Source organism: Trichoderma atroviride, chromosome 3 (genome assembly GCF_020647795.1).
Source record: "Trichoderma atroviride chromosome 3, complete sequence".
Lineage (NCBI taxonomy): Eukaryota > Fungi > Ascomycota > Sordariomycetes > Hypocreales > Hypocreaceae > Trichoderma > Trichoderma atroviride.
The window spans coordinates 493,163-515,807 of NC_089402.1; the positions used below are offsets into that span (position 1 = coordinate 493,163).

The following is a 22,645-nucleotide window of genomic DNA, read 5'->3' on the forward strand; positions in this document are numbered from 1 at the left end:
TGCCTTGGTCCGCAAATGGACAATACGCCTTGGGCTACTGATATCTACCTACGTGACATTCTACTTGTTGGTTGCGTCTAAAAGCTCCCTTGGTCTGAATGCGCCAGAGCAATCTATTCTTCGTTGACAAAGGGGTACCTGTACAAATTCAGATCTTATAATGCCAACGAAGTTGCCGCACTATCACTCCATCTCGGCCCCAAGTCTCAGTCGCCGTCTTTATCACCTCCTCTGTGATAGGAACCTGGCCTTTGCACCGATCGACAAGTAATTCTATAACTTCTTTGCCTTGTTTCATATTTTCCACCGCCATTTTTAACACCTCTTCCGTAATAGGGACCTGATGTCCACGCTGGTCAAGGAGTAGTTCTATAATCTCCTTGGCTTGGTAACGATTTCTTGCTGCTTGTTTTAGTACTTCCATAGTAATAGGGACCTGGTCTCCACGCCGGCTGAGAAGCAATTCTATAACTTGCTTGCCATGGTAGTGATTGCCTGCTGCTATTTTCAGCACCTCCTCAGTGATGGGGACCTGGTCGCCACGTCGGTCAAGAAATAGCTTTATAACTTCCCTGCCCTGTCCGTAATTCTCTGCCGCTGACTTTACTATACCTTCTGAGATGGAAATCTGATCGCCGCGTCGTAGTAGAAGTAGTTCTAATACTTCCCTGCCTTGGTGAGGGTTTTTTGCAGCCGTTCTTAACACCTCTTCACTAACAGGGACTTGATCTCCGCGCCAGTCGAGGAATAATCTTACTATCTCTGTGGCAGATGACTCATCTCCCGCCGCTGTCTTCATCACTTCATCAGTGATTGGGACCTGGTCTCCGTGTACGGCGAGGAGCAGTTTCAACAATTCTTCCCGAAACGGTCTTATGATTCGGATTACTCCATGCTCTGTGACCTTGGAATAGTCTCCTCTCCGCCCCAGAATGTCAGCCATGATCCCCAGCCCTTCAGCCTTCCGGCCCAGAAAGAGCGTCTCCCAACGCGCGGAGAGTGATGGCGGACGAGTTATCTCGTTTATCGTCTCATAAGTTTGGCGCCATACTTCGAATGTCGCTTCATTAGCTTGACGCCTTAGTTTGTACATTCTTTTGTAAGCTTTTATGGCTTTTTGGAAGTTTTCGACGGCATCTTCATAGCTTTCCGCGTCTTTCAATAGCCATCCAACGTAGTGTAGCCTGGCCGCTTTGCCCCAGCGATCATCTGTTTCCTTCAGAGTCTTCGTACGCATAAACTCTCGACTGTGTAGCAAGCACTCATAGTCAATCTCGCATAATTCTTCACAAGGAGTTTCCCAGTCCCATACGAGTAGCATTTCGCGGGGGAAGGCCTGTATTCGTCGCGAACAATCCAGCCAGTCGAAAGGCGTCCCCTCAAGTCGCTTATATCCGATTGCGGTAACGGCAATTGCGACGACGACACAATAGTCCTCACATGGTCTTATGATTGTGAGCTTTGAAGCGCCCTGCAAAAGGCAGAGAACGTCGCCCTGCTGGATGGATTTTGCAGAGGCTTGGAGAGTCCAGCAGCCGTCCCACCTCCACAAGTCTTCAGAACCGTCATCTATAGCAATACTAACATCTATACTCTGTCTCTCATCCCACGCGCCGGCGTTGGATACCGAGAGTACCTTTCCGAGAACACAGCCTGTATGCTTGATAACTGCGACTTGCTGGTTGTCCCAGGTGTTGACAAGTGCTTGCTCACCGACGAGAGAGTGCACAAGTTGACGAAAAAGGTCTCTCCACAACATGTTATAGTTAGGTAGCAGGCCGCTTAGAGTATCAGAGCTCATACCCAGCAAGGCATAAATCTTGTCCCGCAGATCCTTTGCCTTGCGGGTATGATACATATCCACTAGCTCCCCGAGAGGACAGATGTTAAGAGAAAATCTGTCCGAGAAAGTAGCTAGATGCTTCGGTCGCAGGCCTGCGCCCTTTATTAGGTAGGCCGCCGACCGAATACGATTCTGCGTATCTGGGTCTTTAAAGTCATGGTTTAGTGCAGTTAGACCCGTGCAGAATGCAAGTCCGTCCATGTCCATGGAGTGAAACATCATTAGAACTTGCCGAGCCGCAGCTACCTCCTGGAGTACCTAGAAGATGCCATCAGCAACTGCCTACTGACTCCATCGGATGTCTGGAATCTTACCCAGATACGCTCAAACCATGATCGCTGAAGAAGCGTCTGGATTGCAAGGCGGGCTGCCTCGTGGTCAGAAGACTTGACCGGCTGGCCGCTCGCAGCGTTACTTATTTCTTCAAGCGCTCGGTGGACATCATCTGAGGCCTTGCTGTCCCTTGGATGGCTACCCATTGCCTGTTCAAGCCAAACTATTACACGGCTTGCTTTAGCGTATATACTCGCCATAACTTGAACCTGGTGATTCCGCTCTTCAATGTCATCCTGGTTGATGCAAATAGCATCGGCCCATATGATTCGTTCAAATGAGCGATCTCGGAGACGCAATAGAGCCGCGTGGAGATTTTCCGTAATATACAGATCGCCTTTGTTGGTTAAAATACGTCGAGGCTTCTCTTCAGAGCCCCATACGTAAGATAAAGCCTCGTAGAGGTGAGTGCCTCTGCTTGAGTCTAGGAGAGGATACTCAAAGAGTTGGCAGTGCACTAGAGCATGTTCATCTGAATGCGGCTGCAGCCGAAGTAGACGAATAGAATTGGCTGGCAAAGAGGAATAACGGTATATAGTTGCGGGATTAGAGACCGGGTTTGCCGTCATGGCAAGTTCAGTATCGCGCTCCACAGTCTCTGCCTGAGGCGAAGGGGAGGTGTTGGTGGTGTCGCATTCTATATCAGGAGTTTCGCTCTCCAGGATATCCGGAACTGTCTCCTGCTCGGATTGACTTGGGTGCAGTGCTTTTAAAGTCATGTCTCTGCTCAAAGGCGAGGCGGCAGCGTAAGCCTAAGTCTATTGAAGCCCCCGCAAAGGTATGGAAATAAGATAGAAGTGAGAATACAGAATGAAAGCGAGAATAAGTAGGGTAGCCGTCAGAACATAGCTATGGGGTGATGCGTCAAATAGCGGCTTAGGCAGCTAAGCAGCTAAAGACTGGAGATTCTACGCAGTTAGCCAGCATGTGAGCCTACGGGTACCAAGCAAGGTACATGCAGGGCGGGGCTCTCTGTGCCTTTGAATCGCGAATATGGTCTTTTCCTTGTCACTTTGTCTCCTTTGACTTTGCATCTATTCTCGTACAATGTCCTGGCATTAGGGAAAGGTTTTGGCGGCTGCTTTGCCACATTGCCTGAAAATTTAGGGCTGTAGAAGGCTGGGGAATTAATGTGGCAGGCTATGACTGATAGCTCTATAACAGTGCTAGTGCCTACATGTAAACAGCAATGACATTGAGCACGATTTGACGAGTTGGATACAGTTTGCGCATTCCTGTCTCATATATTTCTATATGAAAAAGTCTCTTTTCGGCGTTTTTTAATTATAACATAGCTGTACGCAATGTCTATGGGGGAACCGGGGACGATGTCTGCCGGAGGAAACATGCGGAAGCTCGTCCAAGTAGGGAGATCGAGTATCCAGAAGATTAACGTCTCAGCCTAATGGAAAGGCATAGTAATTGTACTTGGGACATCATAGATGATTCGACCAAGGTCGTCTGAGGCCGCCATTTGAACGAAGCCGAAAGGCATAGCGAAAAGGAAAATATCTAGGAGGACGAAGACAATATATCCCGAATAAAGTACAGCCAAATGGTAAAGAGGACTGCATCTACTATTTATTCTTTCCTGGCGACCTCCACCTGATAGACCTACAAAAGGCTCTGTTAGATCAAAGTGAAATTTGTAATCTAAGCGACGCGCTTGTAAAGTTCAGCGGAAAAGTATTTTATCGAAAAAGAACTATTTGACAAAAAATACGGCACAAGATGTCTCTGTTAGATCCGTTGCTTAAGATTATGTTTGTAATATAGACAAGTATTACAAATGCATACAACATTTGTCACCGTTTCATGATAAGCCGACACCGGTGATAAGCAAACGTACACACGCCGGCGTTAAGGCATTCCAGCCTCATTCACAAGGCTTATTACGCTGTACAGCCATGTCTCTCCTCCATCAGGGGGCTGAAACTCTCCTGGATTACAAGGCTGAGCTTTTGATGGACCTGAGCTCCGTCACCAGAGCCTGATGGATAAGGCTTACAGATACATTTCATGCGACAGAGCGTGGGGGTAGAGGATTTCTTGGATTTATATGGCTTCTGTCAAAATGAAAAGGCCCCATCTTGTTCATGCTGCAATGCAGTCATTTGCAACGACTCAGCTGTATACCCAGCTGGACCAACGTCCCTGAACATGCGACGTAAAATGGACAGCCACGTTTCATCAGGAGGAATGGTAAAGGATAATCCAAGAGGCTCAGTCAGCTTGACGAAGATCCAATCTTTTATAGGACATATAGCCTGATAATTGTGACAGATTGCTTAGTTGGGATATCCTGTTAGGAGGAATTGAAAACAACTTCCTGTCTTGTGTTTAGCTATGTACTCTCTCTTCATAATCTTCGACTGGGAGTACATGGTATGCTATGTCTATTGGCACCTTTTTACAAGGCGTAACTTACGCCACCCCAAGCCTCTAGTCCACCACTTGGCTTCAATTTTCAAACCCTATATTAGTAACGTGTAACGCAAAGAAGTAGCTGCATTCATCATATACCTGTTGCCTTAACAAGATATCACTCTATTGTAATCGAGATTCAAGTCCCGTAGATCTAAACCACTCTGTTACAATGCATAAGGCAAATGTTCACAGGCATTACTGCTTGTGCTTGTAGCAAAAGGAGAATAGATGCACATCCAGAGAATTATATCAAAGACAATGAAATGAAAAGAATTTACGGTATTTAATATATTCAAGGTTTCTTCCAATAAATCAAATGCCCTCCCTATGGTCACAGCATGAAGTTTGATCTACAACAAATACGCCTCATTATAGAGCTAGATGTAAAAATAACATCATTTGAAAGATAACTACTATTTAGAAACATATTTTACAAGTTTGAAAGGTGTATCATGAGGCTCAGTATAATGAGGTGACTCGTCTAAATGCACTGTAAGTAGTCGCGGTCAGCAGTCATGCCTACCGAGATGCTGACATAGACATGCGCTTTCCTGTCAGCTTTTCAGCCTATTCCGCCGTTCGGCGAACCTCCATCCTTCGGGAGGGCAAAATGGGATGAATCTGTAGATGCGTTGCCCTATTTCGTTCAGCTTGACTGAATTCGGCTTTTGAACGAGTTAGTCACGGCCGCGTCACGCTGACCGGTGCAAGAAGATATAAGAATGGGCTTGGGAATGATCATGTTGGTCCTCGAACCAACAAGCACATCCAGATAACATTCACTAGAAGATCAAAACAACTACATCACTTTCTTTATCAGTCATCTATCTATTAGAACTTTGATACTCGCAACCATTTACAAAATGAGACTCCCTCTTGTTGTAGTCATGGCTTCAGTTGCCGGTAGGTTCACCTCTACATCTGCCCTGATATGTTGCATATAGGCATTTGAGTTTAAGGAATAGCAACTAACACCATTCTCAGATGCCAACGGCACCAACTCATCTGCTGGCCAATCTTCCGGGTCCGGAGGATCTGGGTCTGGAAACACTTCGGGCAGCACACCCTCCGGCTCGGGTGGTAGCAGCGGCGGATCTTCTGGATCTCAGAAGAAGTAGCCCAACGAGGCCTCACGACTTTTTACTTCTACGCCAAACGCAAAACTACATGTGCAGTTCCATGTTTGGATTGTATTCTTTGATTAGAATTTTTTTGGAACAGGGCAACCAAAGGGTTATAGACGCCAATCTTGTAGAACACAGTGTACTTTTATAGACTAGATTAGACCGCAATGTTTCATGACGTTTACTTCGCTCTCGCTCTCGCTCTTCCCTGAATCGGAGATCGCCGTATCGCAATGTGACTCGATGTCTCGAATCAATGTCTCGAAAGGGTTGTGCGTTGTGGCTGCAGAGACGTGCAACGAATGCGTATGTGTCTACGTGCACATCCCAAATCGAAGATCCTTTGGCTCGCCCCAAAGTCTCGCAACGGCTCTCCCCATTGGCTAATTTGGCCTTGGCTTAAATCTTAGCTCTCTATTACCGCCCGGCCACTTATATCCGAGAACAGTCTGTCGGGGCCGCGAAGGAACACGCACAGGGACTGACTCAGGTTTTACCACCCGCTCTTTTGTCGAATCCCAAGACCCCAATTTATGAACTGAATTTCCCGTTTTGGGGAAATGAGACGCTGGAGAGCTGTAAGCTACAGGTAAGACTTGCTGCAGTGTTGCATCGCAACCAAAACACATGGCTTCTTTCTTGTCGGTTCAGGAAGGTGTTCTACTTGCTGTTTCTCCTCTTATTGTTCCTGTTGTTATTAATAAAGCGCGCTGCGCATCGTGCAAGGCACGTCCAGAGTCTGCCTGGCATCTCGATACCATCGGGGCTAAGCGGCGTGTGGTTGTTCATATTGTTCATATTTAGAATACAACGCACGATCTAGCAGCGTCATGTAGGCGCGCCGCAGCGCTGGTTTATGCCCAGCCGCGATTCCCGTGACCAAATCGTGGGAAGTATGCCTTGATGCCAGGGGTAATCCTTCCTGAGATCCTCCTGTATTCTGCGCCTCGTCCGAAGCGCTTATTGGGCCAACCGCGAAACCGACATGGATCTGGCATTCGCCACACTGCTTTAGCTGGAATGGCCCTGGCCAGCAACTGCCGCGGCGTATCTTACGGCAGTCATTGCGTGTCCAGCAACTTAATTTATACCTTTAGAGTTAGGATACTGTCGTCGCCGATAGAACAAACGAACCAGGCGTGGAGTTGTTAGCCGATTTGCCCTCCCATCATCTGACTGCCGCCATTCCTTTGGTCTCCGGAACCTTCCCTGTCCAGCAAAGACCTCGTTGATGATCATCTCCCGTGCCGCCGATTGGCCAGCCTTATGGTTATCCCAATAGCCCCAATGGGCCCCAACAGCCCCCCTGGCACCAGGACTTGGCTTCCTGCTCTGCTGATGCTGCTTCGAAACTAGTTCATGGCCCCAAGGACTTTTGCTCGGATTGGACAGCTTGGCTTCGCCATTGACTATTCCTAGCAGTCGTCCAAGCCGCACCCGCTGCCCTGGGATTCGTTGCGGCAGCCTCGCTAATCCAGATCAAGTACACAACCTTGCAGGATCGCCACGCACGCAAATAAAGGCAAAATGGGCCGCCAAGATTGGACGAATCGGCCGCTGGAGCTGCGACCTGGTAGCGCGTAGGTGTTTATAGCCTTTGCACGAGCGCCTCGTAGAGCCATAAACGATCCGTTTCGAGCCAGAGCGATGGCATCCCGGGTCTCGGCTACGCACACGATGACCGAGGTGTGGCTTGTGGCATTGAGATGCTGCACGCTGGTGTGCCCGCCCCCAATCTTGAGGGGTCTATCACGCAGATTCCTTCGAGACCCTTGTCGGTTGAGATGTGTTTAAATAATGGAACGTCTGTCTTGCTTTTGATGTTCCATGGATGAGAAACCTGCACACGCACGAATTTCTGTCTATTACATGACGCCAATCCACCATCTACAAAATGGCAATGTCAGCGTCCAACTCGGAACGAGCTTCCGGCAATCGAAATGTATTAAGGCTTTCTATTCACAACGAAGAGGGGATTGAGGAAAGGGTTAGAATCGATACCATCATCGATGCGGAAGCGGCTGCAAAAGAAAGACGCAGAGCTCAAAACAGAATTGCTCAGCGGAAACATAGTGAGTAGGCCGAATAGTAAAGACCATCGTCCAAGAGAGCTACGTAAACATTGACCAGCCATTTCAACATGCAGGGCGCCGAAAGGCCGAGAAGAAGCTATCTGCCATGTCCCAGTCACCCGATCTTCGAGTGCCGTCCCACCCTGGGCCTTGTTGTTCTTGTGTCGTAGGGCGTTCAGGAGATATGGGCACAGAGGATTACAGCCAGAGTTTCATGTCCATCACATCGCCAAACTCGTCGTATGGCCCTCTCACGCCCTCGGCTTTTTCTGATTATGAGGGCCATTCCAGCTTGTCCGCCAGGGAGGTAATCGGCAACGAGCTCCCCAACCAGTGGTCTCCATTTTGGTCAGCGACTTCTCCGTTATTCGACACCGACGCTAATATCCTGCCGCCCGGAGACGCTCTTGCTAGCCGTAGCCACAGCCCCATCCCGAGTTCATCATCACTGGATATCCAGCCTTTTCAGGATTCGCAGTCTTCAGCAACAGCCCTGCCGTACGACGGATCATCGGACCTTTTGAGGAGACAAAAGAGCAATTCTCTATCCCCAGAGGGACCTATTGGCGGCCAATTTCCTCTGCATTTAGCCGCAAGGGGTGGGTATATAGGAACCATAAGCCTCCTGATTAGCAGAGGAGCTAGGCTAGACATTAAAGACACATATGGGCGAACTGCGCTGCACTATGCTGCTGAGGCTGGTCAATTCGAGGCCGTGAGCATGCTGCTCTCCCTGGGAGCGAACCCGTTTCTGGCGGACGGCGAGGGATGTAGTAGCTTGCACGTAGCTGCTAGTAAGGGGCGAGAAGACATAGTTCGGGTGTTGATGGAGCGAGGGATGGATCCAAATCTTGGAGTCGGCAGTGACATTGAGGCATCCTGATGATTTTCTCTTCTTTTTTTGGAATGTATATTTCTATTAGATACCAATTATAGCTCCGTCAAGAGCAAGGAGTTGATGTTCAATTTCTTTACTTCTTTCACCAATATTATCATCTGTTTTTCAAAAGATCTTTTGTTTTGTTTAGTTGGTGACCGAATAATCATTACCTAAGATATTGAATTGGTGTGTACATGTACATTTCGAGTTTGATTAATAGATTTTGAATTGACTTATCCTCGTCCATTGAGATAAAACAGGATTGACTTGTTCTTTTCCTCCACTCTTGAAAGGTTCTTTTTTATTATGCTAATTCACAACGGGAATGAAATTTCGCAATGTTCGAATAAATCTTCTCTGTGCTTGAAGCTGTGGGCTAGGAATTACTAGGTTTCGCCACTGACCATCTCCAGTTTACAGGCAGTCTGTAAACCCGCGGCAGCAACAATTTTCTTCGTTGTGAATACATGTACTATCCATTTGGCACTCGCCGCAACATCGAATCTCGGATCACTAAATCGGGTCTAGCGAAGCTACACCGCACCTAGATCCGCAGCATTTCTAAAAATGAACCTATTTGACGGATGGATGATTATTAGTACAAAGCAGATTGCCCAAAAGAGGCGCAGCCACTGCTACCCAGAGTGGCTATAGCCGGCAGCCGCCGCTAGGACTGCCGATTGTCTCACTAGTGCCATCGTCTTTCCTACCGTCAGACAGAATACGAGAGATTTTATTTATGCGAGGATTTGACGTCACGGCATATATATGAGGCTTCGAATCAGTTCATTGTTTGAGAATAATTGAGCTGGAGAAACAAAAGGAGGCGCTTCGTTTCTATAATTGACTTTGCACAAGCACAGCCGCAGGATGGTCTACCAGACGCCCACAGAGATCCTCGAGGTGCTAACCTGCTACCTTCTCGCCGACATCTCTCAGGAACAGCTACAGGCGTTCAAGGCGGCCTTTGAACTCGGCAATTTCGCACGGTTTTCGCCCAAGCTAAGGATTAAAATCGTGCGCCCGCCCGAAGACTACATTGGCAAGTCTCATGAATACATTCGCCGCAAAGAGGATGAAGCCGGCCGCGAAGAGGCCTTTCTCATTGTAGATGACAGGGCCGTAGAGAACGATGCTGTTTGGTACATTCAATGGTTTGCGGATGATGGGCCCATGGATGTTTGCGCTGAGAGCTCAGACGTTTTGTGGAAAATGCTCATCAGAACTGATAAGCTGGCAATGGTCTACGTAAACTACGACGTCGGCAACATATCTCTCCAAGAACAGTTGCCCAACTGCGGCGTGGAGTTTCCTGTAAAAGAGGGGTATGAACAGCCGAAAGTATTCGATTACGACATGGACATGCATAAGGAGCAATATGGCCAACCGACATGGGTCAATGCCGAACCCCACGAATTTGAATACAACAAGGGCGGCGAAAAGTTTGGAGATTATGTCGCGCCGCCAAGGACACTTGCAAGATTGAAAGATGAAGTCGCAGAAGCATCGGGGGTGTTGAACGACTGGGTAAAGCCTTATCCAGCGGGCCCGTTGCGAATGTCGAATGGAAAGATGAAGGAATTTCCAGAGGGAACAATGGTTCTGCAGCTAATGATTAACCCCGATTTCCCTTGGCCGCCTTTCAAATGGCCTAGAGGATCACTATGATCTGGATATTGATATCATACGCGGAAAGGCATATGAGAAGAACTACGGGATTGAGTGCGCATTATTATAGCTATGTGATGAACCTTGTGAAAGGCAAGTTACGAATACAAAGCTCAATGAACAACAATAAGGCTAGCTGGAAACAAGTCTGAAGTTTGATTAGGTTTGTGAAAAGGCTTCGTTGAATAACACTCATTAGCTGAGTACACATTTCACTATGAGACACTTCTACTACTTACATAGCATTATATGGTATTGTACTCGAGAAATCACATATGGTTCTAGTATCATTTACAAGCAATTCCACTCATGCTGAAATAGGAGAAAACCCATCAAAGATCCGACTCATTAGTGTATATACTCTATCTTACTATCTATATGAAACAAAAGAACAAAAGTGGTGATTTGCAATCTAACGCCTAGCACATTTCCCAACTCCATTACCTATACTTCCATAGGGTCCTGCCCCAGTTAAACGCCAACACACACTTTCCAATTACGTGACCAAGGACCAGCGGTAGCCCATACTTGAACCAAGTCAAAGGCTGCCACAGTCGAGAGTTAGGCAACTTTACCCTCTTGTCTTGCTCCATTTTTATCGCCACCTTTCCTACTCGCTTTCCAGAAAATGCTTCGACAGCCTCCAATATGACATGAACAGTCGCTTCCGGCTGGCTGAAAAACGGGGAGTGGCTGGTCTGCAGCTCCCTATGCTCGACAGAAGCTCCCATTCCTCTCGCCATTCCTACATTCATGCGCTGCGCTATCACTGGCAGCCCCTGATCTTCAATGGTACCGAGATAAAATGAAGGCACATCCAGCCAGCCAGAGTATGAGTATTCGCCTCCCTCAAACAACGACTTGAGACTATGTGGTGTGAGCTGGGACACTCGGTACTCTGCCTCGTCGGCTGGCAAGTCGTGGTAAAAGAACTGGCGCGGAGGAACAGCGAGGTCGGCAAATCCAGTAGCTTTATTTACGCGGAAAAAGTGAGGTGCACGGCCGAAGAATGGATCCATAAATGCAAGTCCTGTAAACGTGTATCCAGAGGCGATCAGGATAAGGCCAATGACGTGACCAGCGGCTGGGATTTTTGACGCATCTGCATCCTGAAGACCGCCTCTCTTTCGCGCGAAACCCTTGATGACGCTGTTTCCGACCAGGCCACCGTATGAGTGGGCAATGACTACCACGTCTCGCCCGCAACTTGTTTCGTCGGAAACTGCTTTCCTGGCAGCATCGAGATCATCTTTGAGAGTCTTGGAGGGGTCTCCAGTTGTTGAAGGCAGAGTTACTGCGGTGCATTTAATACCGTGCTTCTTCTGCAGTAAATCGATAACCAGATCGTAGCATAGAGGCTGGTGCCATGCTCCCGGGATAAAGACTAGCGTCGGAAGGTTTTGCATTTCGGAACCCGGCTGACGGATCGTGGCGTTTGTTGCCTCAACTCAGATTCTCAGAGGTGTAAGTGAAAATGTTGTGAATCGCTTTCAGAATGCCGAATATACGATGATAACTTGGAAGAAAAGGAGGGAGAGAAAAAATGTAATTGCTTGTTAGTTCTCCCCTTGGTGGTCAAATCTTAGTTTTCGTGCAATTTTTCGGCCCTCGTAGCTGTTCGGCCTGCGATGCGAGGCGAAGTCCGAGATGGGCCAACAATAGACGGCGGCGCTATGCTCAGTCATGCTGCGCTAAAAAAAGAACTGAAACTGAAGAGCAATATATACAGCTAGAAATACCCATCCTGTGCCTATATACAATACTCGACTCTAAGACAGGTTCCTCTGATAACCTCTAGATGTGTATATCCACGCTCCAATTATATGCGCCAACTCATTCAGAAGCCCCTGCAGTCATCTTCTAAAGCGATGCAAGAAGAAAAAAGGTATAGGCGGTGTCACTGCGGTTCTCGAGGTTGAGAGTTGTATGCCGGTGGTTTGTGGTTTCCTGTTGCTCTTCACACCCTTTGCTTGCCTTGTTTTACACAGACTGTGAGATTGGGCGCCAATCGAGTACGATATAGTCTATTGCCTAATTCCCAAGTGCATTGCTGTTTGCCAGCTACTACCTTCGCTGACCAAATCGTGCTCTTCTCTCGTGCCGAGGTAGCATCTATAAATCTACAGTTGCTACCCTCCACTCAACCCACATTGCTCCGGCCCCGCACAGTTCCGGCTCTGTAATGTAGCTGTATTTCTCGGATGCTCTGCACTTTATTACTGAATCTAGTGAATCATAGTACTACCCCAATAGACATACATACTTGTAACACACATCAATCCGAGGATGAGATATTAGTCAGCTTGTGCTTACCTGCAGCTTACCCGAAACTATCGACTTGAACGCACGGAGTTTATAACTTTAAAGGACGAAGGAATTGCATTGAGATGCGGCTTTTTTCTGCCAAGCGCCTCATCTTATATAAAGAAGTTCCCGTCGCATGTGAATCTAATACATCTTCTTAGATCCAGACTTTTACTAGTAAAGTCGTGCCTCATTCTCTCAACGTCTGACGCCTTTTGCAAAACGCATCCGCCATGGGTTCAACCACTCCTCAAGTGCAAATCATAGACAAGTCGGATCATACAAAACAGTATGTCGTCACCCTCAATGATGCGTACCCGCTGCCCTCTTTAGAAAAGGGCAACATTCGCATCCGCAGCCGTATCATCTCTGTCACTACCAACACATTTACCTATGCCCGGCTGGGCCATGTCCTGGGCTGGTGGAATGTCTGGCCCGCGATCCCATCATTACCAGCGCCCTACGATGACTCCTCCAAGTACGGTCGCATCTCGGCTTGGGGCTACTGTGAGGTAACTGAGAGCCAAAACGACAAGATTCCTGTTGGAACCCAACTATTCGGCTACCTCCCCATTGGAGACTACCCAGAGATCCTCCAGGTGGTTGTTGATGACGAGACTGGTCATATTCTGGAGACTACAGAACGGAGAGCCGGACTTATGCATATATATAACCGATACCTGCCGTCTCCCCCAGGGGTGGACCCGTTATCAGCAGATACTCGGTCATCTGCGGCCTGGGATGCGGTTGCGCGGCCTCTGGCCGAGACCAGCTACCTGCTGAACCGCCATGCTTTTGGCTGGGACAAGACAAAGCTCGTTCATCCATCGGGTGCTCCAGTGCCATGGACTTCAGACGATGCATCTCTGGCAGACGCCGTGGTGGTGCTTTTCGGGGCATCTGGCAAAACTGCACTTGGCCTCGCCCACCAGCTCCGCCGAGCAAGGCCTGCTGAACACCAGCCTCGCAAGGTTGTGGCCGTTGGATCGGCCAAATCACGAGACTTCACCGAGGGGACTGGCCTCTTTAGCGACGTGTTGCTGTACGAGGATGTTTCTGGCGGAACCAGTGCCAGCGTTGTCGCCAAGCTGGGGATCGACGCCAACACCAAGGTGCTGCTCGCCAACTTTGGTGGGCGAGGCACAGCTGATCAAGAGCTGCACGCTGCCGTGACTCGCGTGTCTAAGAACGTAGTCACTCTCATGGTGGGCGGCGATCCGACGGGTAATGGGTCGGGATTTGGCAGCATGCCGAGCGGTAGCGTTGTATGCAGTGCTTCTCACCTGCGAGATGCCGCCTTGAAGCTGGATGGAGCGACGGCGTACTTTGAGAATTCAGCGCGCGAATGGAGTCGATTCAAGGAGGACGTGGCGGCCAAAGCAATGAAACTGCAATGGGGCAAAGGATTACAGGAGTATTCACAAGGCTGGGACGCGCTGTGCAGTGGGAGCGTCGACCCAACTCTCGGTTTAGTGTATGAGATTTAGGCCTGGATGGTTGATCGCGGGCAATAAGGTCCATAAGGTGCATCCTTGTAAGCTTACCCGAAGATACAGCCCACTAAAATTGAAGCACAGAACTATGTCTTTGTACTGGATTGCGGCGTAAACTACGCTTAACAGAGATGTTCATGGTGAAGGATTGGGGAGTAACAGAAGCAGTATAAGCGTTGAAGGCCTGTATCGTGCTAGATATCACCGAGCTCGAAGAGTCAAAATGGCGATAACACGACACGTGCTGTTGAGTCTTTGAGAGTCTATAAACTAGTCATGATAGCCGCCGTGGATGATCTTAACCCGCAGGCGAGGACGAAGTGCTCCGTCACGGGTGGGGCAGCAAATAGGGACCCAAAATGAACACATGCGAAAACGAACCAGTTGTAGCAAAAGGAGAAGTAAAAGCTGCTTATTCCAGAGTATCCGACAACTCTTATAACATATCAACAGTTCGCCTAAGGGAGCTGTGCGTTTATGGTTATATTCTTCTTACAATTTTGTCCCCTGCGTGTCTATGTACGTGTTGAGCAAGGGTGGCATGCGAGGTGATTGTCGAAACTTCTCCCCTCAGTGCATCGCCCACTTCTAAAATTTCCACATTACATTTTTAGTTGTGATTTGCAACTCTCCGCTTTCGCAAGTACTAGTAGTCTTGTGCTTGTAGAATACCTCGCTGATGCACGACGCATAGTCTTGACACAGGTTATGCGACCATCTTCAAGTCAGCAACAAAATGTTACAGGATGTGATAAAGTGAAACCGTGAGAAGCACGTCTTAACCACGAGCGGCTTGCCTAGTTGAGTGCAACAACAGGCAGGGGAGGAACGCCAAGCTTAAATTGTCAAAAGCTAAAATAGCGAGCTAAGAACTCATACATGGGGTTCGCAGAATAAATAAGCAGCATCCATGTCAACTCTGTGCCTAGCTTGTCCGCCTTGCTTATGAACGGCAAATGCCGCCCTTGGCCCTGAAGGGCAAGAGAACGTCCCGAGTAGTCCAACTGAAAACCTCATAGTTCAGTCATAAACGGATCTAGTGTGGTATTGATAACTTGCCAAGGCCTATTTCAGTAGCGGATAGTAGACATAGTATCCGCATGAAGCACAGCAGCTAAATGTTGGGGTCTATTATAAGCAGCGAACCACCCCCAGCCCGTATGGGGTCTGGTGAACTGTCATCTATTGGGTATTTAGCCGCCGATCGTAAACCTCGCGCCTCACTCTGCAGCCTTACAATTGGTGCTTGCAGGGAATCCTGAATCCTTCAGTAACCCCTTTCTGCCGCATTTCTGCCTATCCTTGGTTGTCAACCAGGCCATGGCAATTCTCAGCGAGCTGTGGTGGATTCCGCGGTTGAGGGAGCCGCAAACGGGCTGATTTCGCCTACGCGAGTCTCCCTCTAGCAAAGCTCCCAGCCCAACACAAAGATTTACCTCGGGTGCAGTTCTATCCTTCTTTTCTATTCTGTCTTCTTTGCCCTTTGTCTTCAATCTACCAACGACGAGTTGCTTCCGTCACCTCGGGCTCCCATGAGCACGCTACCCAGTTATGAGTCTGCGGGGCCGGGGGCGCCCTCAGAAGGTGGTTATTCAGCATTGGAGGTCTCCTCCCACAGACTCAGTGGCACCACCGCGCCCGAGGTATACAGCGCCTACGATGGCTTGGAGGTAGTGAACGGCGACATGATCGATGCGAGCAACAAGATCAAGGTCGATACAGAAGCAGCCGTTGAAGAGCCGTTACCACAAAGGAGTACGGGAAAAAAGAAGTTGTGGATCATTGTTGGAGCCGTTGTTCTCGTGGTGGTGGTGGTGGCCGCCGTGGTCGGTGGCGTTGTGGGATCGCGACATCACAACAGTACAACCACAGCCTCAACTTCATCAGATCCTTCTTCAACTTCTTCTTCGACCTCTTCTTCAACGCCTTCTCCAAAGCCTTCATCAACGCCTGCATCGACGTCGCCGAACGCTGCCTATTCCAGTTCAAGCATTGCAGTAACTGGCTGGTGGACAACCACGTCTAGCTATAGCATCCGTCTTTTCTACCAGGGAAAGGATGGACATTTACGCCTGATAGGCTACGACTCCACAGATGGCATGTGGTCAACAGTAACAACCCTTACCGGCCCGGACGTCAAGCTAGGTAGTCCTATTGCAACATGCAATTACAATACCACCGTGTATTTCGGTTCTGCAGTCAATTCTGGAAATGTAAGTCTTCGATCCTTAGAATGTTTTAGGTCATGCGCTCGCTTTCTGATACTTCAAGTTCAACCACAAAGAATTATACGCAAATCGACGTTTTTTATGTGGATAACTTGGGCCAAATACAGGAGTGGGAAGTCCAAGAGCACCCGGGGGCAGCAACTAACAATTTGAACGGAACCATCTCCTCGCTCGGCCTGAAGCCAGGTCCAAACTCGAGCCTCGCAACATACTGGCCTAGTCTCATCTTCCAAGACGATCTTAACCAGTTACAAGAGACTTATTTCACCACGAGTAGCAAATGGCTACAGAATCCTCTGAATATTTCGCCACAGAATCACTCAGCCCTGGCAGAGATTGTCTACTCAGTAAGCTCAGCGAGGAAAGGCGGCGGAAATTTCATCTACCAGGATGGTGACCAGAAGCTCCAAGCTGAGGGGAGAAGTAGCTCGACTACTTCATTGAAAGCGGGTAAGTCGACTGTGAATGTCATCATATCTTTACCAAAATTAACTTGAGATCACAGATGCTCCAGCTGTTGCCATCCCGTCCGAGTCTCCCATTGGGGCCTTTTCCGTTCCGCGAAATTCCCAGACAGATAGCCCAATGAATACTTATATTCTGTGGCAAAATAAGACAGACGGTGTTCAGATAACTTGGATGGATGATGACAAAGGCTGGCAAACTACATCAGCACCAGATTCTTTTGGAAATCCCGACAAAGGCACAGATATAACTTGCCTCATGCCATCTGCTTTCTCCTTCACCCCGTTACAGTCCAAATACGACATGGCCCGCTGCTACTACTTGGTAGATGGGCGAATAAGGGAGGTAAAGTACGATGGCTCAAATTGGTCCGTTGTTGGAAATGTGCCGCTGGGATGATACTCATTACTTGTACAAATACCCTATTTCTTTGCTCAGTTTAGACATGTTATCATAGTTCCAGCGTTCCATTTCATTTAGCTGCAATAGGCTTTAATTAATGCGATGTTTCGAGATCATATTGCCTCTTATTCAAGACAGCTAGCATTTGTTTCCGTAAAACTGATGGCTACTTGACCTTCAAATTGATCACACAGAATTATTGACTTCGTTTACATATACATATTATGTAGATAACCTTTTAAGAATTGTCTAAGCTTATCTAAATATGGACCACAGGGCTGCGCAAAAGAGCAAGACGGTACACGAAACAAGGCAAATGCTAGCCTCAATCATATGAATCAGTGGCATACAGTCAATATTTACTGCAAGAATGACTGGACGGATGCCCATTGCTGGGAAGCTAGTACTCCCGTCATTGTGTCTATGCTATATGTCGACCTACAAAGCCGATTTGTGAGATCGAACTCCAAGCTGGGATTGGAGCTTCACCTAACAGGCACCGGTGTCTTGGGAAGGCTAGATGGAAGTATCGACCTCGGCGAATTCGAAGAGGACGGCATCGAGTTTCTTGCGCAAAGCTAGAGTCTTTGCTAAACATGCTGGTAAGACATTTCATACGCCATCATGATGAGACTAGCTTACCTTTACCATAGAATAATTACGAGATGATGATATTTCGGCTAAGGGGACTAGAAGAAGGATACAGAGTCATTTAATTTATAGTCTGCTGATGTACGAGCATTCAGCATGCCCATCACATAAATGCAACACATATTTCGTCCAACTTTTCTTTTCACGTTGTCTTCTTGATAGTGCGCTTAAGTAAGGAAATAGGTGAAAGGCCCTCTTCAGTCATACATCATTCCAAGTATCCTAACAGGGAATTGGAGTACTTGGACCGTCTACCCTCCTGCTCAATATTCTCTAGCTCCTAAAGTTGCCAACTCTATGTTGGTAGGCATTTAGTCTGAGTCGGAAGTATTGTCGTGATTCTTCGTCTTTTTCCTTGAAGATCCACTGGAATCCGAGTCAGAATAGTCACGAGATTCGTGATGATTTCTCTTCCTATTCTTCGACTCATCCCTCCGGCGCCTTCCATGTTCTCTGTCGCGATTGCTGCGCTGTTGATAACGGTCATATCTTTCGCGGCGAGACTCAGCCATATCCATATCACTTAAATGAGTCGCTTTTACAAGATATCTTTCGAAGTCTTCGGCGATTTTTGCTACCTCTTTGAAGTGTCTTTCGCGAAGTCTGGGCCGTGCCTCAAGGCTCCCAGTCCTGGGATTCTTTGCTTCGTGAGTAGCCATTGCAATCGCTGTCTGAAATGCATTTCGGATTTGCCTAGTTATAGGGCTCTTTGGATTAGTCGTCACTAGCTTATCAATTTCATGGATATGGTAAGATCAACTTGCCTCCCATTCCAAACTGTGAGATTCTCGGTGTCGTGTAATTCCTTAAAATGCGCTTTCGCAAACGCCATAATTTCTTCCGAGTCGATCTCAATCTTTTTGCCCTGCCCATTGAATTCCTTCTTGATCCGTTCGATATTGTTCTCCCACACGGCAATCGTACGCTTCAAATTGAACTTTTTGTAAAATAAGCTGACATGGATCCGAGACTTGAACGCCCTGTCCATTGTGCCAACCCTATTGGTTGTAAGGAATAAAATACCCTGAATGCTGTAAGTATTTTCGAATATCAACTGTGGGTGTGTCATTATATACGCTATAATACTCAACCGACCTGAGAAACACTGTAAAATTATGTTAGATTCCATTTCGATAGTAGCTACGGTGTAGCGGTGCGCTCACCGGAGACAATTGCATTTCGTTCAATGTCGTTTCCTGTACGAGCTCCTAGAAAGATACTAATTCTTTCTTAGCTTCTCCAAATCTTCTCTTCGTTTTCTTCAAGGGCTTTGGTACTTACTCGGCCTCATCAAGCAGCATCACGCAACCCCACTTATGAGCTAGCTGGAAATTCTTTTCTAGATTTCTTTCCACAGTCTCAGCTTTGTCGCCAATGTCGCCACATGTGATAGGGAAAAGTGGCCGTTTAGTATGAGCTGCAACGCATTCTGCAGTGCTTGTTTTGCCAACACCTGGCTCTCCGTGAAGAAGAATTATTAGTCCACGGCCTTTACCCTGAATGAGATCGACTGATGGGAGGACACCACCCGTTCTAGTCTGGGTGTCTCTTGGCCGTTCATGATTTTCTACCAAAGCCAGGATCATTTTCTTGTTGTCTTGGTTTATCACGAGATTATCCCACTCGTTTCCGTAGGTTGGATTGGTGAGAAGGTCAATATCGAAAGTTGCCCATCTCCTCGTTCTTAATACAAATCCGTATACTTGAGGCGGTAACAAGATCATTTGATCATCACTGAGGTCCGCTGAGTGCACCGGAACAGAGTCAAAAAGAGCCCTGTTCCCTTCTCTGAAAGTGTTGTACTCATGCTCATCAACAATATAGTCATTAAAGATGGCGTCATTGCCACAGCAGCCTGCTCGACCGCAAAGAGTACCCATGATGGCCGAATCAGCGAATTCGCGACTATCGTCAGAAACTAAGCGACCTTCAAGGCCAAGCACTGGTTTGGTCTCTGGTTTCTGAATGAATGCGAGCTCAAAGTCTATAATGACTTCCGAATCGACCTACGCCGGCATCAGCTTATTTAAACAAAATAATAGTCGCGCATAACGCAAAGGTTGCTGAAAATTGTCTTACCTGTTCAACATTTTTATCAAGCGTTAAACCTTTGTACTCACGATGTGATGTAGATTTTGGGTTTGACAACTCTGCAAACTTTTTCCCTCTTTGTCGCAGCTTTTCTTTAATATTTTTTTGGTCAGGAAAGCATTTGAGCGGTATGACTGGCAGAGAAGTAATCTTTCTTTCCCCTTGGAAACTTGCAATCTGAAACGTCCTGTTTACAGGCCCAAACTGGGTACCATCGAAATGAATATAAAAGCATTCGATCAGAAAAGAACCTTCCGAATAGCCAGGATCCTTGAGCTTGCTAGATGCATGCATGCTCGGAGGATCGTCTTTCGAAAGAATATCTCTGCCGCCTGTGACTTTGACAACGCGATATCTGTGAATAGATGGGCAACGTAAATTATTTCTATGTCTGCATGCATACTCTCTGTAGCACACATCAGGGAACTTACAGCTGGATTCTAGACTCGCCGGGAGTTCGCACTTCATCTCCGGGCTTGAAAATGTACCACAGGTCACCGAATGTAACTTTATCGACTTCGTGGCCCAAATTAAATCGTAGATTCAACTTATTGCCCAGCCATTTTTCCATCATATCCCACAGCACTTGTAGCTGATCAAGGGCTTCCTCGGAATCAATATCATTCTGTGGGCCTTCGACTAAGCCTGTTGTGCTATGATTGTCGCCAATCTCTTCTAAAACATTAGCTTTTGGCTTCTCAAATTGTAACCCTTATACCTGAGAAAGCTTTCCAGAAGTTCACAGGTAAAAGAAACTGATGAAAAGGGTACTGATCAGGTATACATGCCTTTGCCTTCGGAATGCAGCACTCTCAGTTTCTGGATCTTTTTCTTTATCTGTTCATTGAAGGTAACAAGTAGTTTAAATGGCCGAAAGAACAATAGCCTGTGCTCGTAAGGTCCCAAAGTAGTGTTGCATTGAGTTATATTCTTCAGAACCTTGAGCAGAAGTTTTGATCTGATTCTAATGCGATGTGCCTCGAAAGAGGTAGCAAGTTGGTCCAAAAGTTGATCACGCGTCGCATCAGAAGCTTGAACTATGAAATTGTTGTGACGAGGCTGCTCGGTAAGTATCTCGATGATGTACTTTTCACCTTTATCTATTTCCATGCAATGAGTCCATTCGCCTTGACTGGCTTTAAAGTTAGTTTGCAATGAGCGATTAAATTCGACCCATAGAAGTCCGCGTATCTGAGGGATAACTTTGATCTCTTGGGAGCCCTCCTCTTCTTCTGGCGGGGGTTCCTTATTCAGCTTCCTTACTTTATCTTCCAAAGTAAGAATTCTGCGCTCTAGCAGTTCTGCATATGCTTTGCTTTGCAATATCCTCTTTCTTGCCTTTACTTGTGCTTGTTTCACGGAAAGCCCCGACAGTCCCAGTCCTCGACTCTCGCCCCAAAGAGTATAGGAACTTTCATCGTTATCGCTAGGTGAATCATTTATGTCTCTCTTAGTAGTGTCCAATGGCCTTGTCTTCTTCTCAGATGTTGCTGCTGTCTCTTCTTTCATGCTCTGGTTCTCTTGGCTGTCTGTGGTAGTAATTTCCGCTTCTTCCTTGATCGTCTGCTCATTGATATGGTTTAATGAGCCACTCGTTGATGATGCAGTCAAAGACATCTTCCGCTCCGGAACTGGCGGCGCCATAGTTTTCGTAGCAGAGTGCTTGCGTTCATTTACATCCATATGGGAATCAGATGAAGAAAGCGACGTGGTCCGTTAAATTAATGTTACGGGCTCTCGAAAGCATATGAGCAAGAAAAGGTTAATAAAGAACCGCAAACATTCAGATTCCAAAAGAGTTGTAAGAAGCCTGTCTGTTTCATGTTCGGCTCAAGAACAAAACGTTAAATAGTCGGATTTGCTTTTTGGAGCCTTGTTTACATGGGAGCAACTGGTGCAGTACGCATGTACAAAATTAGATCCTCTCAAATTCAGCAGGGGTAGCTAGAAGTAATCCAATTGGTGGGAAACCCCTCTTTCTTCGGTGACGATAAGCAAAATATATTGGAGATCGCTTAACTATTGGGTTGCAAGCCCCTCATTTATTCGGCGACAATAAGCAAGATATATTGAAATTTTTTGGGGGCCATGCGTCCGGATACTGTACACCTCATTTTCCGTACTATGTGCATCAGAGCCTATTGATATGATGACAACCATACATGCCTCAGGAGATGATTAATCATCATGTATTTATGGGAGTATCATTATGTTTCCCTTCGATATCATCGACCTATTACTACTCTTAGCTCTACTATGTCCCCAACACATTGCACTTTCTTTGCCTTTCACCATGCATATTACATGTATTTAATACTGATCTAAGCGCGTACATTTCGAATACGCGTCTATTATGTCCCAACTAGCTCTATTTAATCCCCAAGATTCCAATGGCGCTTCTATGGCAGAGAAGAGCGTCCCCATGATGTCCTTTCAGTCTGTGGTAGCTAAGTGTTTGAACGCATCAGAAGATACGGCAATGCTTGGCGCCTGTACTTATACGCTTTAATGATTTCCAGACATAAACTTCTCTCATCAATGGAACTATGAAAAATATTTGTAAACATGCAGGAAATGTGGTTCTCGTAAGTGAAGATATTGACAGAAAGCGAAATAGGGCAATTTTCATTTGAGAGTCATTACAGCGTCACATGCTGACTATAG

At 47.2% G+C, this 22,645-nt stretch overlaps 10 protein-coding genes across 10 annotated transcripts; 6 read left to right on the forward strand and 4 right to left on the reverse strand.

Annotated features, from left to right (window-relative positions):
• Positions 1–148: 148 nt before the first annotated feature.
• Positions 149–2,895, reverse strand: TrAtP1_005383 (uncharacterized protein; the record flags this gene model as incomplete). The annotated part of the gene is made up of 2 exons (XM_014088907.2): positions 149–2,101; positions 2,158–2,895. The coding sequence occupies 2 exons, from the start codon at positions 2,893–2,895 to the stop codon at positions 149–151; spliced, it is 2,691 nt and encodes an 896-aa protein (XP_013944382.2).
• A 2,571-nt stretch (positions 2,896–5,466) lies between these two features.
• Positions 5,467–5,721, forward strand: TrAtP1_005384 (uncharacterized protein; the record flags this gene model as incomplete). The annotated part of the gene is made up of 2 exons (XM_014089362.2): positions 5,467–5,506; positions 5,588–5,721. The coding sequence occupies 2 exons, from the start codon at positions 5,467–5,469 to the stop codon at positions 5,719–5,721; spliced, it is 174 nt and encodes a 57-aa protein (XP_013944837.2).
• A 1,108-nt stretch (positions 5,722–6,829) lies between these two features.
• Positions 6,830–8,781, forward strand: TrAtP1_005385 (uncharacterized protein). Its single transcript, XM_014089361.2, has 2 exons — positions 6,830–7,799; positions 7,874–8,781. Exons 1-2 carry the CDS (start codon positions 7,622–7,624, stop codon positions 8,680–8,682), a joined length of 987 nt encoding a protein of 328 aa, XP_013944836.2. The 5' UTR covers positions 6,830–7,621; the 3' UTR covers positions 8,683–8,781.
• Positions 8,782–9,414: 633 nt separating this feature from the next.
• TrAtP1_005386 (uncharacterized protein) lies at positions 9,415–10,677 on the forward strand. Its single transcript, XM_014089360.2, has one exon. It carries the CDS (start codon positions 9,550–9,552, stop codon positions 10,345–10,347), a length of 798 nt encoding a protein of 265 aa, XP_013944835.1. The 5' UTR covers positions 9,415–9,549; the 3' UTR covers positions 10,348–10,677.
• A 110-nt stretch (positions 10,678–10,787) lies between these two features.
• TrAtP1_005387 (uncharacterized protein) lies at positions 10,788–11,753 on the reverse strand (the record flags this gene model as incomplete). The annotated part of the gene is made up of 1 exon (XM_014089359.1): positions 10,788–11,753. The coding sequence occupies one exon, from the start codon at positions 11,751–11,753 to the stop codon at positions 10,788–10,790; it is 966 nt and encodes a 321-aa protein (XP_013944834.1).
• Positions 11,754–12,594: 841 nt separating this feature from the next.
• Positions 12,595–14,541, forward strand: TrAtP1_005388 (uncharacterized protein). The gene has a single exon (XM_014089358.2). It carries the CDS (start codon positions 12,885–12,887, stop codon positions 14,136–14,138), a length of 1,254 nt encoding a protein of 417 aa, XP_013944833.1. The 5' UTR covers positions 12,595–12,884; the 3' UTR covers positions 14,139–14,541.
• A 773-nt stretch (positions 14,542–15,314) lies between these two features.
• Positions 15,315–17,443, forward strand: TrAtP1_005389 (uncharacterized protein). Its single transcript, XM_014089357.2, has 3 exons — positions 15,315–16,357; positions 16,429–16,822; positions 16,878–17,443. Exons 1-3 carry the CDS (start codon positions 15,677–15,679, stop codon positions 17,234–17,236), a joined length of 1,434 nt encoding a protein of 477 aa, XP_013944832.2. The 5' UTR covers positions 15,315–15,676; the 3' UTR covers positions 17,237–17,443.
• Positions 17,444–17,572: 129 nt separating this feature from the next.
• TrAtP1_005390 (uncharacterized protein) lies at positions 17,573–17,821 on the forward strand (the record flags this gene model as incomplete). Its single annotated transcript, XM_014088929.2, has 1 exon — positions 17,573–17,821. The coding sequence occupies one exon, from the start codon at positions 17,573–17,575 to the stop codon at positions 17,819–17,821; it is 249 nt and encodes an 82-aa protein (XP_013944404.2).
• A 380-nt stretch (positions 17,822–18,201) lies between these two features.
• TrAtP1_005391 (uncharacterized protein) lies at positions 18,202–20,275 on the reverse strand (the record flags this gene model as incomplete). Its single annotated transcript, XM_066112687.1, has 6 exons — positions 18,202–18,583; positions 18,655–18,914; positions 18,967–18,995; positions 19,054–19,109; positions 19,172–19,896; positions 19,970–20,275. 6 exons carry the CDS (start codon positions 20,273–20,275, stop codon positions 18,202–18,204), a joined length of 1,758 nt encoding a protein of 585 aa, XP_065968772.1.
• Positions 20,276–20,408: 133 nt separating this feature from the next.
• TrAtP1_005392 (uncharacterized protein) lies at positions 20,409–21,664 on the reverse strand (the record flags this gene model as incomplete). The annotated part of the gene is made up of 2 exons (XM_066112688.1): positions 20,409–20,653; positions 20,770–21,664. The coding sequence occupies 2 exons, from the start codon at positions 21,662–21,664 to the stop codon at positions 20,409–20,411; spliced, it is 1,140 nt and encodes a 379-aa protein (XP_065968773.1).
• Between the last annotated feature and the right edge of the window lie 981 nt (positions 21,665–22,645).

Coding starts and splice junctions, on each gene's coding strand:
- TrAtP1_005385 (XM_014089361.2), top strand. CDS start 7,622: ATGGCAATGTCAGCGTCCAACTCGGAACGAGCTTCCGGCAATCGAAAT. Junction 7,800..7,873: donor AATTGCTCAGCGGAAACATA/GTGAGTAGGCCG, acceptor TTCAACATGCAG/GGCGCCGAAAGGCCGAGAAG.
- TrAtP1_005386 (XM_014089360.2), top strand. CDS start 9,550: ATGGTCTACCAGACGCCCACAGAGATCCTCGAGGTGCTAACCTGCTAC.
- TrAtP1_005388 (XM_014089358.2), top strand. CDS start 12,885: ATGGGTTCAACCACTCCTCAAGTGCAAATCATAGACAAGTCGGATCAT.
- TrAtP1_005389 (XM_014089357.2), top strand. CDS start 15,677: ATGAGCACGCTACCCAGTTATGAGTCTGCGGGGCCGGGGGCGCCCTCA. Junction 16,358..16,428: donor CTGCAGTCAATTCTGGAAAT/GTAAGTCTTCGA, acceptor TCAACCACAAAG/AATTATACGCAAATCGACGT. Junction 16,823..16,877: donor GACTACTTCATTGAAAGCGG/GTAAGTCGACTG, acceptor TTGAGATCACAG/ATGCTCCAGCTGTTGCCATC.